At 42.9% G+C, this 19,770-nt stretch overlaps 1 protein-coding gene across 3 annotated transcripts; it reads right to left on the reverse strand.

Moving 5' to 3' along the window:
* Positions 1-82: 82 nt before the first annotated feature.
* ikbkb (inhibitor of nuclear factor kappa B kinase subunit beta) lies at positions 83-19,308 on the reverse strand. 3 transcript variants are annotated; one of them, XM_083645067.1, is made up of 23 exons: positions 19,153-19,171; positions 18,925-19,024; positions 18,464-18,581; positions 15,000-15,094; positions 12,539-12,659; positions 9,808-9,877; positions 8,084-8,172; positions 7,352-7,441; positions 7,110-7,234; positions 6,166-6,273; positions 5,957-6,086; positions 5,166-5,360; positions 4,497-4,611; positions 4,215-4,338; positions 3,959-4,110; positions 2,758-2,819; positions 2,544-2,644; positions 2,365-2,414; positions 2,139-2,238; positions 1,411-1,558; positions 1,083-1,198; positions 634-727; positions 83-204 (listed from the first exon to the last, which is right to left on the reverse strand). In XM_083645067.1, the coding sequence occupies exons 3-23, from the start codon at positions 18,560-18,562 to the stop codon at positions 145-147; spliced, it is 2,244 nt and encodes a 747-aa protein (XP_083501193.1). In that variant the 5' UTR covers positions 18,563-18,581; positions 18,925-19,024; positions 19,153-19,171; the 3' UTR covers positions 83-144. The 3 variants fall into 3 exon arrangements, with proteins under 3 accessions (XP_083501193.1, XP_083501192.1, XP_083501194.1); XM_083645066.1 differs by lacking the exon at positions 18,925-19,024 and having other exon boundaries at positions 18,464-18,576; positions 19,153-19,308; XM_083645068.1 differs by lacking the exon at positions 19,153-19,171 and having other exon boundaries at positions 18,464-18,576; positions 18,998-19,016.
* Positions 19,309-19,770: the final 462 nt, after the last annotated feature.

Here is a 19,770-nt window from a genome sequence, read left to right on the forward strand (position 1 = left end):
CTGCCAGTAACAATCAGTGGCTGATGAATGGGAGCATCCCTTCAAAATGGTCCATAGAGAAACTGCATCTTCATGCAGTTTGCCATCCTTTCCACACAGAGGCAGCAGAGGACCGCTTCACATTTCAGCGGGGACTGGGCCAGTTTAGGAGAGATCGCTGGAGAAGCTCTGTCCTCCGTTCAGCCACGTCCACTCCCTCAGCACCTAGCAGTGACGTAGAGATCAAGATCATCTTCATAAGCATGGTTCAGAGAAGATTATACTGTGTGTGTGTGTGTGTGTGTGTGTGTGTGTGTGTGTGTGTGTGTGTGTGTGTGTACACACTGAAAACTAGCTAAAATTTACTTTAATACAGTTACCGTATAAAGCACAACAGGCAGATGTCTTGTTTCCCATAGAAACAAGACCAGGGTGAGAGTTGGGCAAAACGGGCACAGGTGTCAGGGAGTGTGTGTGTGTGTGTGTGTGTGTGTGTGTGTGTGTGTGTGTGTGTGTGTGTGTGTGTGTGTGTGTGTGTGTGTGTGTGTGTGTGTGTGTGTGTGTGTGTGTGTGTGTGTGTGTGTGTGTGTGTGTGTGTGTGTGTGTGTGTGTGTGTGTGTGTGTGTGTGTGCGTGTGCGTTCCTGTGTGTGTACCTCCATGCTGCTCTCTGACTCCTGCATGGTGTCATGCAGCAGACTCTGGAGTCGACTCTCGAATGTCCTGCTCTCCTCCACCAGGGATTCATCACTGCAAATACGCCCACAATGATTCATCCACATTACTGTATGTATGGGAAATGTGTCTGTGCCTTCCAGAGGCTTATTTGATAGCAGAATAGCAGTGGAGTGAGTGAGTGAAAACAAGATTACCTTAAGTGCCTAAAATAGTGAGTTTGTGTGAGGAGACTGAATGGTCGATATAGAGAGAATTCTCCTTTAGCTTTGACTTGATCAGACAGCAAGTGTATAGCATATTTAGCAGCATATTTAGCAATAAAAACCATTGCAATGCAGACTCTTCAAATACGTACTGAATTCAAAAACATTCTGAAAGATTGTGTGTGTGTGTGTGTGTGTGTGTGTGTGTGTGTGTGTGTACTCACAACTGCTGTAAGCTGTGTCTGGGGGTCAGTAGGGGGGTGGGGGTCAGTAGGGGGGGTACTGAAGAGGGGGTTCGTATGCCATCAGGACTCCCACTCACTGGGCTGCGAACCTTACTCTAGATAAGAGAAGAGCATACATATTAACATGTGTTAATCTGTGCCAATTCATATGCATAGCAGAGCAGCACAATTATGGCAAAAATGATCATCTCAACTATTTTGCTAGATATTGTAATCATGACAATTGTTATTCTTGATGATGATTCAATATTTTACTGCACTTTCTGCAGAGAGAGAGAGCGAGAGAGAGAGCTTCATGTTCCCTCACACAGGCGACTTTGAGCAGGTTCCACAGCTCCCTCTGTCGTTTCTCCTGCAGACTCATCAGGACCTGCTCGCTCTCTGCCATCTTCTGGACCACACCCTCCACCTTGGGCAGCAGCTCCATCACACGCTGACGGCACACCACCGTCTTACTGCAAAACACGCGCGTGCACACACACATATTCCATTTTAAATAACACAAATCAAACTTTGCTCTGCAAAATCTACAAAAACATTCTAAAAGATATGTCTATTTATAACCTTTATTTATCCAGGGAGAGTCACCTGAGCGTAAATGCTTGTTTGCAGCAACGTCCTTCTTCACTTTCGTACAGTTACGCATGTTCACACCTTGGAGCTGCCCAGTACAACCAGTCTTTTACTGGTGGCCACTGAGCAGCTCCACTGGACTGGTTGGGGATTAAGTGCCTTGCTCAGGGGCATCTCAGAGGTTGTTGGAGGTGAGAGTGTTACTCATTCAATTTCCCTACCCGCATTTTCCCAGCCAATCCTGGGATACAAACTGGCCATCATCCGGTCACAAGGCCTGCTTCTCTAACTTCCTATACAATAATATATTTAGTTATTATTATATTATTATAATATAACCTGTATACTACATATGTAGTTAAGATATTATTCCTTGTAAGACTACAAAATGTATACGATTCTGCATGTTCTTGCAGTTGTTGCTGGAGCTTTATGAGAATATAGCGTGTTGTGTGTGAGCACCTGAGGTGTGTGTAGAAGTCTCGGAGTTTCCTCTCGTAGAACTGCACGGCCTGAACCACCAAGCGCACCACCTCCTGACTGTCCCCCGAGCACCGCTGGTCTGACGGGGACAAGGACAAGGAAAGACAGGAAGGACGCAGGAAGCAGGTTTACTGTCTGTTTACTGATGCAAACACTGTAAGAAGTGTCAAGTATAATGGTGAACAGATGCATGTTCATTTCAAACCTCTGGGCTTCTCTCTGAGTTTGCGGAACAGCTCCATGGCCTTTCCCTCACTGGAGGACAGAGAGAAAAGCAGGGAAGTTAACGTTTCTATGATGAAGTTAGGTTCAGACTGATCATATTGTGTTTTGTTTTTATAATGAAGTTAACTGTAGGTTCAGACTGATCACATTGTGTCTTACAGTGTGTCCAGGGCCTCTCCGCTCCTCCACGGCTGTCTCTGCAGGTCAACTATGTCTGTCTGCAGCTGCATCATCTCCTCCTCCAGTTCACTCACCTTGGCCTGAAACACGGATGGCTTTTAGTTTTCCCTATGCCAATCCTTCCACACGCATACACAATTACACACAAACGCACGCATGCACACACGCACGCACACACACACACACACTCTACCTGCCCACAGCTGACAGCAGACTGCTCCATTTCCCTCCACACACCCAGGAGTTTCTCTGATGCTAGGAAACATAATCAGACTCTCATTAATCAGTGGCAGAATCAATTGTACTCAGTCTAGATACGTGATCTTACAAATACGTGATCTTACAGATACGTGATCTTACGTGTTGACAGAGATCCACCACCATCCTACCATTAAGCATTTGTATTATTGACATTTACTCACCACTCACTTGCACATTTGCTTAAAAACATAGAATTAATGGTATCACTTTGGAAGAATGTTGGTTCCTGCACTGTGGACATTATTTGTGCACTTTCTACCTGATCTAAATAATTTACACACTGACATGTTCTTTATTTCAATCTCCCTCAATGTTAAATTAAGCAAAACGTGAGCACAATTAGGATTGTTCTCGTTTGGGGTGGGGGGTGGGTAATTGACACTATCGATGATGGAAAGTAAGAATGACCAGCTTGATGGTGGGTGTAATGCGATATTGGCAGTTGTAATGTGAAGTCACTTTAGTAATCTGATATCTATCAACATGATAATGTTAAGTCCCTTTAGTAATCTGATATCTATCAACATGATAATGTTAAATCCCTTTAGTAATCTGATATCTATCAACATGATAATGTTAAGTCCCTTTAGTAATCTGATATCTATCAACATGACAATGTTAAATCCCTTTAGTAATCTGATATCTATCAACATGATAATGTTAAGTCCCTTTAGTAATCTGATATCTATCAACATGATAATGTTAAGTCCCTTTAGTAATCTGATATCTATCAACATGATAATGTTAAGTCCCTTTAGTAATCTGATATCTATCAACATGATAATGTTAAGTCCCTTTAGTAATCTGATATCTATCAACATGACAATGTTAAGTCCCTTTAGTAATCTGATATCTATCAACATGACAATGTTAAATCCCTTTAGTAATCTGATATCTATCAACATGATAATGTTAAGTCCCTTTAGTAATCTGATATCTATCAACATGACAATGTTAAATCCCTTTAGTAATCTGATATCTATCAACATGATAATGTTAAGTCCCTTTAGTAATCTGATATCTATCAACATGACAATGTTAAATCCCTTTAGTAATCTGATATCTATCATCATGATAATGTGAAGTCCCTTTAGTAATCTGATATCTATCATCATGATTTTGTGTCACAGTACCGATCCCTGTGGCTCTCTGCTCCTGGTATTTGTCCATGTCTATGTGCAGGCTGGTGGTGAAGAAGTCCAGCTTGGCCGTCAGTCTCTGGTGCATGGACACCATCTCATTCTTCTGCTTGGACAGTGAGGAGTTGTGTCTCAGTAGGCTCATGCTGAAAGAAAGGAGAAAAGATGTATACGTTTTTACTGAATAAAGGCATATAGCATGTGACGTGTGCATGTGTGTGTGTGTGTGTGTGTGGGGGGGGGGTCCTACATGGCAACTTTCTGCCCCTGCTGCAGTCTCTGCCAGTCTTCCTTCAGGGAGCGGATGGTGTGCCACGCCTGGCCACAAGTCCTCCTCAGAGGACTGTAAGGCAGCATGTGCTTCGGGTCCGTCTCTACGAGAGAGACAGGGACAGACAAAGACAGAGAAAGGCAGACAGGATTAGAGGCAGAAAGAGATGAAGACTCTGAGAAGCCATCGTAGAGATCATACAGATTGTAGAAGAAGAGTATTTTTCTTATTCTTATATAAGAAAACAAGCAGTGTACTCACGGACGAAGCGTATGTTTTCAGGGAGCGTGCGAGGTGCAAACTGGGGTTCGTAACTGCAAGAGGAGCGATCGAACAGGAAGACCAGAGGCAAGTCTGTCCGACGACCATCTATCTCCTACAGACACAGATATCACACTGTAACACCGCACACCATCACATTGTGTGTGTCCACCCCTCCCCAATTGTACTTGGCCAATTCTTTTCCCCTGCTGCCCCGGGCGCTGCTCCACCCTCTGCCGATCTGGGGAGAGCCGAGACTAGCACCATGCTCCCTCCGACACATGAGCAGTTGCCAGCCACTTCTTTTCACCTGACAGGGGAAGCTTCACCGGCAGGATGTAGCACGTGGGATGATCACGCTATTCCCACCAGTTCCCTTCCACCCTGACCAGGCGCCCCGACCGACCAGAGGAGGCATTAGTGCAGCGACCAGGATCTGTACATACCCCCAATCCGGCTTCCCACCCTCAGACACCAGCCAATTGTGCCTGTATGGATGCCCGACCAAGGCGGGGTAACACGGGGGTGCGAACCTGCGACCCTCGTGTTGGTAGGCAGGGAATCTACCGCTACACTACCCGGACGCCTCATTGTGTATATAATTGAATATTGCGTGCCCATATGGGTGCTGTATATATTTATGTTAGATTTGACTTATGTTAGATTTACTGTGTAATCGATGGCGCACTGCGTGGCCTCTCCATGAGGCTCCAAGGCTAACCCCGCCTCCAGCAGCAGCTCCTGGTTGGCTGGAGGGATGTTGGTGTCTTTTTCTATTCTCAGCTGCAGGTCAGCCACGGTCTCACTGGCCGAAACGGAGTAGGTCAGGATCTTAGCAGAGACCATGTTCAGAACATGAACCAGCTGGGGGAGGAGAGATTGAGAAAGATTGGGCATGGTGGAGAAAGAACAAGCAAACATGATGTTCACTGGCCTACAAAATGACACAGACCCCCCGTGAATCAGAACCAGAATCACAAACAACTGGACCACTGGCGTAGCAGTTAGGGCCTTTCAAAGATAGATTTTGACCTTTTATCATGACGATTACTCCCATCAGACCTATCAGTGTAATTCTGGAAACACTAGAATGAAGTGCCAAAATGCAGCATCTCTTCATTGGTATCCGAGTTATCATGTTTGAGATAATAATAAAAAAGTGACCTTTAATTATAGTGCCACAATTAGGTGTATATGTATATAAATATATGTATGTATGCAGTGTATATTTTAATGCTGGAACCATTGACATATCTCAATGGCTGGAACACATTGCAAAGATGCATGATCCATCTGAGTTTCGTCAGAATCAGACCAGTGGTGTCTAAGATATTGTTTTTGATAGACGGTTGGAGACGGTCTAATGAATCTATAGATTTGATTTCATTGTGTTGGGGGCAAGACAAAAGGAATGAATGAATGAATGAATGATGAATGAATGAATGAATGAAAGAGAAAACCTTGAGCTCCAGTATGGTCTCCAGCTGGGAGAAGCAGTCGCTGGGTGTGGACTGAGGGTCTTTTCCTCTCTCCTGAGGAGACCACTTGAGCATCAGCTGCAGCCACTTCTCCAGCCGCCCCAACAACAGACTGTGAAACACGATGTTCAGATGTTGCACTGAGATTCTTATTGTCATGATGAGTAAGCATTAGTGTGCATGTCTGTTACCTGTTGAGGTTGTTGGGCTGCGGGAGATGTTTGGAGAAGCGGACTTCTCCTGTGAGGTCCTCGTACACCACAATGTCGTCATCCTGCTTCATCCTCAGCTTATTATGCCTAAAAAGGAAATCGATGGATTATGTGGGAGATGGAGGCAGAGAATCATTTGGGGGGGGGGAAACCTGTACAAATTTAGATTTGAAGGTGCAAAATTAATAGGAATTGACCTTGGCACAATCCACATTTCCGTCAATTCTTTCCTCTGGCTACTCTCGTTTGTTCTCTCCTCATGTGTTGAAATCCATTCATGTAATAACAATATTTATCTGGAATGAAGCTTATCCTCCAACTCCAAAGATACGGTCATGGTCTGTACAGCTTGTACAGAGTGTTTTGTAATTTCATTGGCAATAGGAGCGGGGGAGATTTGAGGGGGATTGAAATGGGTGCCATCCTGTTGGCTTGACGTGCATTGCCCTTATTCAGGGAACTTCCTAGGAAGAAACAGTCTAGTCTTGTCTATTTTAGTTGGCATTTGGTTGACACTTTATTTGGATAGTCCACCTACAGAGAGTCTACAGAGTATTTGTAACATTGCAACAGCTTATTAGTTGACATTCAACAATTCAACTGTTTCGCTTTGTCTGTAGATGTTGTTTTAACAGCTTATTAGTTGAGTTTCAACACACAGACTCTGTTTGCTTCCCATTCTACACACCTGCACCTAGTTTAATATGTAGGTATGTTCATGAATTGTAACACATACTCTATAGATAATCTGTTCAACATATGTTAAACAGTTGAATTGTTGAATGTCAACTGCAATAAGCGGTTGAGAAATGTTACAAATACTCTATAGACTCTATGTAGGCGCACTATCCAATTAAAGTGTTACCACCTAGGTATGGAAGTTCTGTGATTCAGTATGCAGACTAGTTTGAGGGTGGTCCTACCAGGGAACAGGTTGCCAGGTTGGTAAGAAGGGGCGAAATCCTGTGATACACTCAAACACCAAAGTGCCAAAGCTCCAGTAGTCCACAGTGACTGTGTACTTCTGTCTCTCGATGAGTTCTGGGGCCTGGAAGGTGGGAGGAGGAAAGAGAAAGAGCAGGTTCAGCCGTTAGTGAGTGGAACACACATCAGAGCTCATGTGCACATACACGTGCATGTTTACCTCCAAGCTTTCATCACTTACCAGGTACTGCAGAGTTCCCACAAATGAGGTACAAAGGCTGCTCTGGTCCAGTTCCTTTGCATAGCCGAGATCTATAATCTTATGGATCAACTGAGATTGGGGCAGAGAGTCAAATAAATAAGTGCTATTGACAAAATTATATCCTGTAATTACTAACTGGATAACCTGAGTGAGTGGCTCACAAACAAATGAACAGATATAAGCTCTTGATGCCTTTCTTTCAATTTGTGCATACCATACCTGCTTCTGCCTCTATAAACTAAATCAACAATTGCATTGGATTTACTGTCCTCTATTATGAAAAAAAAGTGTATATTTTAGTACAATCTCATGAAACGCAGCAGTGTGCGCAAACTGTGCATAAACATGAATAAACATTGTTAATATGTGTGACCTCAGTTATATAACACGCTTCATTTCTGTGCATCCTATGGCGGGCCAGAGATGAGATGATATATTACATAATGAACCAGAGGGAGGCCCATACAGGAAGGTAAGAGGTATACAATCTCAGAGGCCAAGCAGATGGAGTGAGTTTTAACTTCCCACATTAAATTAAATTATAAGATGACATTCAACACAAGAATCCTGCACTCACCACTAGTGACGTGAGAGTCTATTGTACCTATTCCTCATCAAGCAACTAATGACGGTTAGCCTGCATGTGACCTTTTTTGGTTTGATCTTGGGTGTATTTGTAATAACAAGGAGGTCAGAAGGTCTTCAACTCACTCTCTTCTCCCCCTGCTGGAGCACAATGTTCTCCGGTTTCAAATCCCTGTGGATGATCCTCTTCTTATGGAGGTAGGTTAGAGCCGAGGCTGAGGGCAAGAGAAATGGATAGAAACAGGGAAGAAGAAGAGGAAGAGGAAGAGGAAGAAGGAAGAAGGAAGAAGAAGAAGAAGAAGAAGAAGAAGAAGAAGAAGAAGAAGAGTCACATAGCTAATGGAGAATCACAGATTTTCATGTATCCTAACTGATTTGATGTATTGTATGAATGGACGTGTACAAGAACATTCCCAAGTTTATTGCATTGTTTTCCAGCAAATCATTGCCTCATTTATATACACAGAGAATTCCCCTTTAACCCAGTTATCAAATAACCTGAGTTTGGGTCAACGTAAACATAATAAATTGGATAGAATACGAGCTCAAAGAATTAGCTCAAAGACAGCTTCATCCAAAAAAGGTATTAAAGGAACATGCCAACATTTTGGCCGATAGTACGACGAGAAGATAGATACCTGACAAAACCGGAGGTTCCGGCTATATATTTTGCTTCGGAAATTACAATGTCTCGTAATTTCACATTATTATTTCATAACGTGGTGAATGCGTGAGTCACAACATGTACAGTACAAGTACATAAGAGCGTTTTGGCACTGTTGGAATGTGTATTTGGTGACTTAACGGGGGTAGGCTAGCCATTCCCTTGTCATTGTGCTAAGCTAACTAGCAGAAGGGGCATGTTGTTACTGTACTTTCTACTGCACGCACAGAGAAGAGAAGGGCATCTATCTTCTCGTCTTACTATCGGGAATGTGGCAAATAGGCGAATCTCTCAAAATGTTGCCATGCTCCTTTAAGTGGAGTGCAGCCAGTAGCCAGGTTACTCTGTGTATGTAAACAAAGACACTGTTGTGTAGTGACTGTGGTTAGCCCAAAGAGCTTTGTCACCATTTGCAATTTAAACTATATTGTCACTTCACTCGTGCGTCAAAGGGTGACGAGTGAGTGTGTTGGCTAACAGTGTTAAACCATGCGGAACCCCTTTGGCCCCCTAAGTGTGTGTGTGCGTGTGTGCTAGGTGTGTCTGTGTGCATGCCTATGTCTTTACCCTAGCTCGTGGTACAGTTTAAAAGGCTCAGCCAGTATCAGGAAATGTCTGCCAATGACTAACAGGAAAAGGAGTTTCTCTGTGTGTGTGTGTGTGTGTGTGTGTGTGTGTGTGTGTGTGTGTGTGTGACACTCTTAAGCGAGCCAAGCGTGATCCATACCATATGTTTTCTCTCAAATCTGTTTATATTGTGTGTGTGTGTGTGTGTGTGTGTGATATGTGCTTTGATGTGCGTGCATGTCCATGTTTGCAAGGAGTGTGTGAGTGTCTTTGATTTGTGACGTATGTTTCTGCATAATTGTGAGCCGTCGCCGTAGTGACTAAGTGCTGCGGATTAGCGTCATCGATGACATCATGATACTGGTCACCATAAGCGACCATATCCTCCATGCCACAGGAAGCTAATCACGCTGCCAGCTCACTCCATCACCAGTCTCTCTCTCTCCCTCCCTCTCCCTCTCTCCCTCTCTCTCTCTCTCCCTCTCTCTCTGTCTCTCTCTCTCTCTCTCTCTCTCTCTCTCTCTGTCTCTCTCTCTCTCTCTGCCTCTCTCTCTCTCAGACACGCAGTTAAAACTTGTTAGTAGTTACATTGCAGCTCGGGGTCATGTAGCGTACTCACAAATATCTCGCAGCAGAATCAGAACGGATCCTTCCCTCATTCCACTGCAGTTGTCCAAGAGGTTGAGATACTGCAGAGACCACAAACACAGACATTTGATACCGTGACTGATGGGAATAAAAGAGTCTGCTATGACAGTCACAGTCTTAGCTAATAGTTGGTTCCATATGAATCTGTCCCCTTGATTCATGTTTTGGAACTTTCTGCTCTTTTCAAACCACAATGGACAATAAAATTATTATTTTCCATCCATTAAGTAGATTGAGTGTTAAGTGTCATGTAGATTAAGTGTTAACTGTAAAGTAGATTAAGTGTTAAGTAGATTAGTGCTGGGCTTGACATTACATTTCTGAGGCAAGTAAATTTACCTTTCGAGGCACAAAAGACACTTGTCGAGGTAAAAATGAGTCATATTTTACAATAATTTAATATTTTAATTTTGTTTGCGAATGCAGAATTCAGACGAACAAACAGTTGAAAGCATCCTAGTCTCGGCTCGCAGACAATTGGAGATCTCTGCCTACCAATCGTCTTCCTGTCAAGAAGAATAGTCGTTTGAACCGCGGCAAGAACGGCCGCTAACAAACCCACGCGCCTTTTTCAAGTTACTGTTATATAAGTTATGCTCTGCCACCATTATCCTCCTTGGTAAAACAAACTTCAAATACAGCGAATCACTTTGTAACACGGAGAGAACTTTTTAAAACATTGAAAATGAATGTTCCAAGCAACGTTACATTATTTGATTTTGTTTTATCCATTTACAAGCACACAACTTCTGCTAAAGACTCTCTGGATTGGTTCTGCAATGCAGTTGTTTTTTTAACTCTCAAATTGTTGTTTCCACCCAGGTTTAACAATGAAAGCTGCATGGGAGAAAGTTCTCAGTCTCTAGCTGAGCGAAGCAGGCAGAGGCTGAGAACTGAGTGTAAAAGCATCAAACAGTGTCAACATATAAATGATTCAATTCATGCATTTTATTAAAGTGGCTGTAACATTTTCACATCAACAAATTATTTTGACATTTGCCCCAAATCTGCTGGATCCAGCCTCTCAAATATGAAGAGTTCCTGCTTTAGTTGACTAAAATGACCGTCAACTGACTAGGAATAATGTGTGTCGTTATTGTTATCGGACACTAATGTTTATTACCTGATAATAAAACAGACTCTGTATTTATACTGACGTCTGCGGCTAAATTCAGTATTATGTTTCACTCAGTAGAACTCTGATTTAATAAAGAAGCAGTTATAAAAATGTGTAAACTGCATTGTTAAGGCAGACGAGCATGTTTATTCACTTTACACAGAGATAAAATTAATACCAAATTAAAAATAAATAAATATGTTAAATGTTCACCAAATGAGTTATTATTATGTTTATGAGTCATAAGAAATAAGAAACCATCTTTTAGAAGGAGTAGATGATTACGGGGTAGGCACGGCTGTTAAATTTCACAATATGTTACCGGAGGCTTTCCTCCGACAGTAGGAAATAGATGGAGACTTTATTGGCCTCGTCGTGACTTCAGTTGTACTGTACTGAAGTCAATGCATGGTGACTGGATTTCTCTCGAGTTGTGCTGGTAACCTCCCTGTCTGTTATATAGGCAATCTTCACCTGTGTTTCAACTGCCATGAGGGTGAGTAGATGATGACAGTTCCTTTCATGTGGAGCCCTGAAGTGTAGATTGAGTGGGATAAGATAAGACGTATATGACGTGTATGTCGGAGGTTGAAGATTTGAGCAGAAAGCAAACCCAAATGGATCAGATGCACCACCAACACACACACACATACACTCTGTGTGCACGCACTTTCTCCAGCACACACCATCAGACGCACCACCAACACACACACATACACTCTGTGTGCACGCACTTTCTCCAGCACACAGCATCAGACGCACCACCAATACACACACACACCCTTTTTTCACATATTTTGTTCCTTTGATGAGATTTTTTGGTACATTCTGGTCATTTTTAGGAGCCATTTTAATGACTTTTGAAATTATATAATTTTGCATTGACATATTCCCGAATAAGCACTTGATTTGTCCCACTAATGTTTGTTTTACTTCAAATAACAATATTCCACATGTCCCACGTTTCTTCCCCCCTACTGGAAACTCTTGGCAGACATAACAGACCTTACAGGGCAGGATGATGCCGTTTTCCCACTCCCTGTCCCCAAAAAGTTCCATCTCCATAGTTGTAGTTTTTTCTCCTTTCTCACCATATTGTTTGAACTTGTTTTAGTTTTTATGATGCAGTGGTTTGTATGACGTTGGCATTTTCTTTGACAGCCGGCTGCATGGTGCTTTCCACGCTTTCCACTGCTTCAGGTCAAGTACTCAATTGCTCTCTGCTAAAAAAAGCTCTTAATGTTTTCTCGCCCAGAGGAAACTGGGGAACGGGAAAGCAGTCACTTTCATGTGTGAAAATTGGACAACTACGAATTAAATGTGAACAGGGTGGAATGCAGAAAAGGGTATTCCGAATTATCAGGGACATACCCCCCCATTTTTCAAGGTCAGCTTGCAGCCCCCATTCATTTCGGACCCTGATACTCACATACACACTCTCGCACACACACACACACACACACACACACACACACACACACACACACACACACACACACACACACACACGCTCTCGCACACTCTCACACACACTCTCTCACACACACACACACACACACACACACACACACACAAACAGGCACACCTTTCTCAGATCTCCTCCCTGACAGTATTCCATGGCCAGAAGTGGAAGGTCGTTGGTGCCCACCAGCCTCTGCAGTCCCTCAGGAACCTCCCTGGCTGCCACCACATTCACATGATCCAACCTGAGTGAGGGAAGAGACACACACATCTATCAGTCAGTCAGTCAGTCAGTCAGTCAGTCAGTCAGACAGACAGACAGACATTCAGTCAGTCAGTCAGTCAGTCAGTCAGTCAGACAGACAGACAGGCAGACAGGCAGACAGACAGACAGACAGACAGTCAGTCAGTCAGTCAGTCAGTCAGTCAGTCAGTCAGACAGACAGACAGACATACAGTCAGTCAGTCAGTCAGTCAGTCAGTCAGTCAGTCAAATTCATCATGGTTACATACTCTTATTAATACTCCAGGCACCTTCTAAAGTTTCGAAGGTTTAGAATCTAAACCTTACCGTCCATTCCCTCATCTCAACCTTCACGTGCTTGTATTCTCTCTCTATCGGCTTCAGTTTTATTATTGTGGTGCACCACAACACAAATTGAAACAATGTGTTAGTGATTCTCACAGGATCAGGCTCTCTTTGAACAGACCGTTAAAAAAGCAGAGGGGAAATCTAAAGATAACAAACACCATTTGATATCCCACAGGCAAATGTATTACACTGGAACATAACAGCATGTAACATATAATCAGTGTGCTGTAATGGCTACAATAGCAGGTGGTGGTTTCATACAGATGATAGTCATCACTAGAATAATAAGGCATTGTTAAGTTATCAGTCAGTGTTTTGACCTTTCGTTCTTGGCCGCATTAGACTGTAGATGGTGACAGATGGAGAGAAGCCAACCCAAACATGATGAGAAAATCGTAACAGTGATATCACGGTACTACAGATCTCTTTCTGACACAGCGAGGCTAAGAATGATATGACCGGATGTTGGAAATATCCCCCTAATCTCTTCTCTGCCTCCCTTAAGGTTATCTGGAGGTGTCCCCTGCGGTAGGTGGATGTGTGTGAAAGTGAGATGAAATAGTGAGTCTGCATGAGATTGCAGGGTGCATGGTGTTTCTCTTAGTTTTTCACTCGACCAATCAGCAATGACACGTATGCCGATGACAACCCGATGCTATGCACGCGCTATACACACATGCATCAGAATAAAAAAAACATTCTGAAAGCTGTGTGTGTGAACAGTATATGTGTGTTTACATTTGTGTTAAGTAGCTGTAATAATATAATGGTAGGGTGTCCTATATGCGTCCCCTGCCCTGTGGTTTTTTCCACTAGTTGAGCGTGGGTGCATGAGAGGGTTGTGGTTGTGACCAAGTCTGTCTGAAAACAACACACTTGTTAAAACGGGACGTGAAAAAAAGACCATTTTACACCCGTGCTGCTCACACCAGCAAATGACAAAACACACATACAACTCACACACACAGAAATCTAACCTCTAGCAAGCTGTCATCCCACTCCAGAGACCCACAACCAAACGTAAGCCCTCATAGACAACAAAGACTTGTGCCAAGCTGCACCACACTCGCCAAAGTAGAGCAAGATGAGGAGGTGGCAAATTATTCTGCCAGAAATAACCACCAACCGACTAAAATAGCCCAAACTGCCATATTGTCATGATTTTTTAATGTCTCGGCTTATTTGTTAGTATTCCAGGATATAAATTTAGTCCCTTTGTATTTTGAGAACACTTGTAAAACAGATGGGTATATAAAAGTCAAATGTCAAAGTCATAAGCTCGCAGCTTGTCATGGAATGTACCATGTTGTGTCAAAACGAGCCAGACCAATGCTTGTCTCGCTGCCAGAAGGACGTTTTAGCCGAGGCATCAAATAACTCGCATGACAGAAGGATTCCCCCGAGGCGTTTGCATTTTGCCGTAAATAACAAAAATCACATTTTACAATTTCCATAAGCAAATACCATTTGAAAGATTCCCTCGGTTGAGTTAAACCATTAATGTCAGTAGCTCCATCACAGTGCAAAGAGAGCATCCAGATTTTTTTGTAATCACAGAGACAAGTTCAGGCAATATGCTGTGTGTGGGCAGACAGAAAAACAATGAGATGGGAGTTGGGAAATGTGGTCTTTATTATTCACGCAAATCTCCGTTGACTGATTTGAGTGGCTTGAAAACACTTTAAGTGGCTTGAGAACAACACTGTGCTCGAGGCGTCTGGGTAGAGTAGAGGTTAAAAAAAAACGGTGTGATCCTGTCACGCGCTATGTCCTGCCAGTGAAACTCACACATGTATCGGAGGAAGCATCTGCTAGTCTACAACTCTCCCCAGATCGGCAGAGGGGGTGGGAAAAACACCACCCGCTTTTAGCCAATTGTAACGTACACCAACACTAACACACCCCCTTTATACACACACACACACACACGACCTCTATGCCAAAGTCTCGTAGGGTGAAAACTGTGCTTGTGATGTGACAGAATGAAACTGACCTCTTCATAATCTGGATCTCCAGACACCATCGCTCTTTGTTCCTCTCACTCAGCTCCTGACGGCACTGCTTGATAGCGATCTGCTCCTCGGTGTCCTGTATGCATTCAGACACACGCACGCACGCACGCACGCACGCACACACACACACACACACACACACACACACACACACACACACACACACACACACACACACACACACACAGTTTTTATCTATAGGCAGTTCATTCATTCTTTCGGGAAGCTAACGAGCAGCAAAAATATGGAGATAGCCATTAGTAGCTCTTTAAATATTTTTAATTCAGCGTTTAATTTGGGCATTTCAGCTTAATTGGACTGTTCACAATATTTACAATACACATTACAATATCTAAATAGCAGTAAAAAAAAACTTTAATTAAGGGATTTCTGTTTCATTACATTATACGAACATTTTTATTTTATAATGGCTAAATAGCAGTAAAAATCTTTATGGCTTTAAGCTGGCCGTACAGGGTGTTGCTGCTAAATTAATTTGAGTACAATAGATGGAAAAGAGAGGCGATGGCACAACATCCACATATTTTAACCTCTTGTCAAACATGCTGCGCAATAGAAGAACGCCTCGTTCTTCATGGCATCATCAAGAGAAGAGTGCCCCAATTCCCAGGTCCCATAACTTTGTTCTCAAATAGGTCACGGATCATCTAGGAACCAACAACAGTGAATAGCCTCGTCATTGATCCAGGGAGACTGAGAACTTCCTGATCAGGAAGTTTAATCATCACAGCAGTAGAGGCAGTCCTGCCCTAACGTGCCACTCCCCGTGTCATTTCCACCTCTGTCATTTCCATTTCCTCCGACAGCCGTGGAGTGGCACTGATGATTAGCAATACTTACTATACTATTTAAAATAGTTTTTCTGAATTTGAGCCCAAAACACAGGTGTGTTTTACTCCAAATTCTCCAAATATCACTCATATCAATAAATGATTCCATTCAATGAAATCATAATGTAAACATGAACAAAGCCAGTAGTGGGGTCACCAAGGGAGCAGGAAACAGTTTGTTACAATTAGTAATGTCTTTGTGCAAACACAGATACATCCGGACTTGAAACCACCTGAGAAAACCTTTTCTGACAGAGATTCCTCATCGGAAGGATCGCCCTTTCATGTACTTGGGCTCAATATAATTCTATTTCTGACCCATTATCACTTGTATGCAGTGATTATGATTCATAAGGTATATGCCAAACTTAGTGAAGTATGCCTTGTGTGAGTAATACTGCTGATATATACTGTAACGGTGAAGAGAGAGAGGAAGGAGCACTAGTGGTAATAGTGGGTGTTTCCATGTTGCCATGCTGTGTAGTACAGTAAGGATGCACGTCTACAATGCTCTCATCCTGTGACTGAGTGTGATATCATTCCACTACAATTCCCCTAACAAAGAAAACTCACATCTGAAAACCTACACTTGCTGGGTTTCATAACAATTGTTTTCATGTTGTATTCTGACATCATGTGTTTTTGTGAGGCTGTGGCCATTATTTTGTTTTGTATTGGATTGTTTTGAGTTGCATGCATTATTATACTTTGTTTATTTTCCTGTTTACTTTACTGTTTACTTATTTTCATTTGAGTGTAATAGGAGGGAGTATGGTGATTATGGTTTGTTGCATGTAACTGATTTGAGTGTGTAGTTCTTTATTATTTTGGCCACAGCCATTAGTAGAATATGGGACACCTGTGACGGAGGCAATCAAGCAGAGGCACCTGGCCTATATCTGCTGACTCATGGAGAAGCAGTGCAGAGACAGAGGCACCTGGCCTATATCTGCTGACTCATGGAGAAGCAGTGCAGAGACAGAGGCACCTGGCCTATATCTGCTGACTCATGGAGAAGCAGGAGGGAGACAGAGGCACAGGCATAGGCAAACGGGACAGCAGCACCAGAGCTCTCTCAGCACAGACCCAGTAGGCCTACTGCACGGGACCACTGAGACGCACCAACAGAGGAGCTGAACAGCACCAAAGATACCCACCCAGGCGAACTACTTACAGTCTGGACAGCTGGAACGCACTGTCCAGACCAAGCGTAAGTGCAGTGAAGAGGGTGGGGAAGGTGACTGTGATTTTGTGTGAGCTTCCCACTGGTGCCATTCTCCTCCTACAGATAGCAGCGGCGGCGGCTTCAGGAGAGACACCACGCATCTCGGGCAGCGCTGGGGAGAGTGACCAACCTCACCGAGGACTGGGCAGCGCTGGGGAGAGTGACTGGACAGCGGTGTGGGGACCATTGGCTGTGGAGAGACCGGGCTGTGCAATCCTTTTTACCCCCCCTTTTTAGCTGCATTATAGCGGGACATTTTAACTGGACTGTGCCTTTTTATAGTTTTAGACAAGGCCTTGTTTTTACATTTATACTCCTGTTTGTGAATGATTTTTAATTAAATTATTCATTGGTAAACTTTGTCTCCTTTTTGGGTACAAAACTGCTGCTCACCCCTGTGGTATTTCAAACACAAACCAGGAGTCCTAGGCTCCTTGATCCCTCTAGGTGGCGTTGTCACGACAACAGAACTTTAACTTGGAACCACTCGGTCCACATTTTCACTTTAGATGTGAAATGTGTGGGGGTTTTTTTACATTTGTTTTTATGTTTTTTAACCTGTCGTTGCATATATATCTATTTAATGTGTGAAAACTTATTTTAATGTGCGAAGAGACAATTCACAGGTAAAAATTATTTCATTTTCACAAGAGAAATTGCACATTCACATGTCAAAAACCAGCATGTATCCAAACAACACATGTGCTTTGGAATTCACATGTGGGTTTTCACATGTGACTTCTTTTATATTCTTTTTTTTATAGGGGACAGTTGTCTGTGCCCATTGAGTCATTTGGACAAATGAAATCTGTCCAGGAGACGGGAGACATCTGGTGTGCAGCGGTATGCAAAACCATTCTGTGGACGGAGGTTTCTTTAGTACCTGTGACAACAAACATCTCACTATTTGTATTTGTATACTTTATTATACAAATGTATCTTCTGCATTTGACCCATCCTATACTAGGTAGACTAACGTTACCTACCAACTAAGAGCAGCAGTGGGCAACCGTAGTACAGCGGCGCCCAGGGACCAACTCCAGTTCTTCTGCCAGTGACAGGAGTATTAACTCTAACATACATGTATTTGATGGTGGAAGAAAACCGGAGCACCAGGAGGAAACCCACACGAACACGGGGAGAACATGCAAACTCCACACAGAAAGGACCTGGGACGGACCGGGGTTCGAACCATTCAAACCCAGGACCCAGGACTTTCTTGCTGTGAGGCAACAGTGCCACCATGCCATGAGTAAATACAGCAGGCCATCATAGTAAGCTAATGCTTTTCTTAATCCAACGTAACCCAAAGGAGAGTTGTAGGGGAAAGGTAGCAGTTATTGCCATAATATCAGAAGTGTTTATGTACCTTGTTCTGCCATCTTGTGACATTTCCAAAGCCTCCGGTCCCCAGCCGCTCCTTCAGCTCCCAGGGGCCACAGCTCTGCTGCAGGGGGGCACGGTTCATGTCCTCAGCTGCTCCTGCACTCACACAATACACACATCACCACAACAACACACACACACACACACACACACACACACACACACACACACACACACACACAGCAAAGTGTTCAGTCAGTGTTGAGTTTTCACTAAGACTGATTTTGAGTTGAGACTTGACAGCATTGTATCCAGTCTGGGAGCCTATAACTATTGAATGAACTCGGATGGTTTGGACTGATATATAAAAAATGCAGTGTTGATAATTATTATTATTTATTAACTATTACATTCATTATTATTCACACTATCAATTTAGCCGTTTGCTCCCGACCAAAGATACAAAACAGCCATGTAGCTTCTTCAATTTGATAAAGTGCTCACTTCAGATAGTACTCTGAAGTGATAGATTAACTTCTCAGTCAGCCTGCTTCCTCTGTTCTGCCGAGTAGCCTACCTTTGATCTCACCTCTCACGCCTCGATCTAAACACAGTTCGGCAGGCTAATAGGTTTCATTTGATTGCCGTGTTTGCAGTTTTCTGACATTATTATTACAGTGCTGTACAGTACTGCTTTTAATGCACTCCTCTTGCACTGAAACGGAATCCTACCTGAATTCGCACGCTGCGCCCAGAAAACAGTGAAAGTTCACAAGGTAAACACACCGAAGTTACGCTTTGAATGGAATGTATCCTGTTTTAACCCGGATTAAACTTTTAAAGGCTATTTTAATTTTGGCGACAAAACAAATCTCAAAAACTGTCTACTTCCTGATACTCATATTTCCTGTAAACCTGCACGCTGTGAAGACGTACCCGCCCCCAAGAAGGCTGAACCAACGCACTGTGTGGTTTACTTCATGCTCAGGCTGCAGCAAGCCTGAATCCACTGCCAAATGTTACATCTTCAGCTTAAGACATACAGTATTACATTTTTGTGACTGAATGTGGTCAATTATCTCAGTTTCATTCCATTGCATTAAAATGTAATTATATTTAATTATGATAATGATCTTATTTAATCATATTTTAATTGCACCCATTAATTTAATGATTCAATTAAAGGGTGCAATTAACAAGGTACAAACAACTATAGAATAAACAAACAAAAACAAGACAAGATATACCAGCTGCATATTTATTTTTTAACTTTTACTTTGGTGTATGACTTGACTTTGTTACTTTCTTGAGTAACATGGGGAGTCATACACCAAAGTAAAAGTTGAAACA

The sequence above is a fragment of the Poromitra crassiceps genome, assembly GCF_964638095.1.
Source record: "Poromitra crassiceps genome assembly, chromosome: 10".
Classification (NCBI taxonomy): Eukaryota; Metazoa; Chordata; class Actinopteri; order Beryciformes; family Melamphaidae; genus Poromitra; species Poromitra crassiceps.

Excerpts from the sequence above, each read along its gene's own strand:
- ikbkb (XM_083645066.1), bottom strand. The coding sequence starts at position 18,562 with ATGAACCGTGCCCCCCTGCAGCAGAGCTGTGGCCCCTGGGAGCTGAAG. Across the intron at positions 7,235-7,351 it reads TGGGAACTCTGCAGTACCTG|GCCCCAGAACTCATCGAGAG; the intron begins GTAAGTGATGAA and ends CCCACCTTCCAG. Across the intron at positions 5,361-5,956 it reads AGACCATACTGGAGCTCAAG|CTGGTTCATGTTCTGAACAT; the intron begins GTTTTCTCTTTC and ends CTCCTCCCCCAG.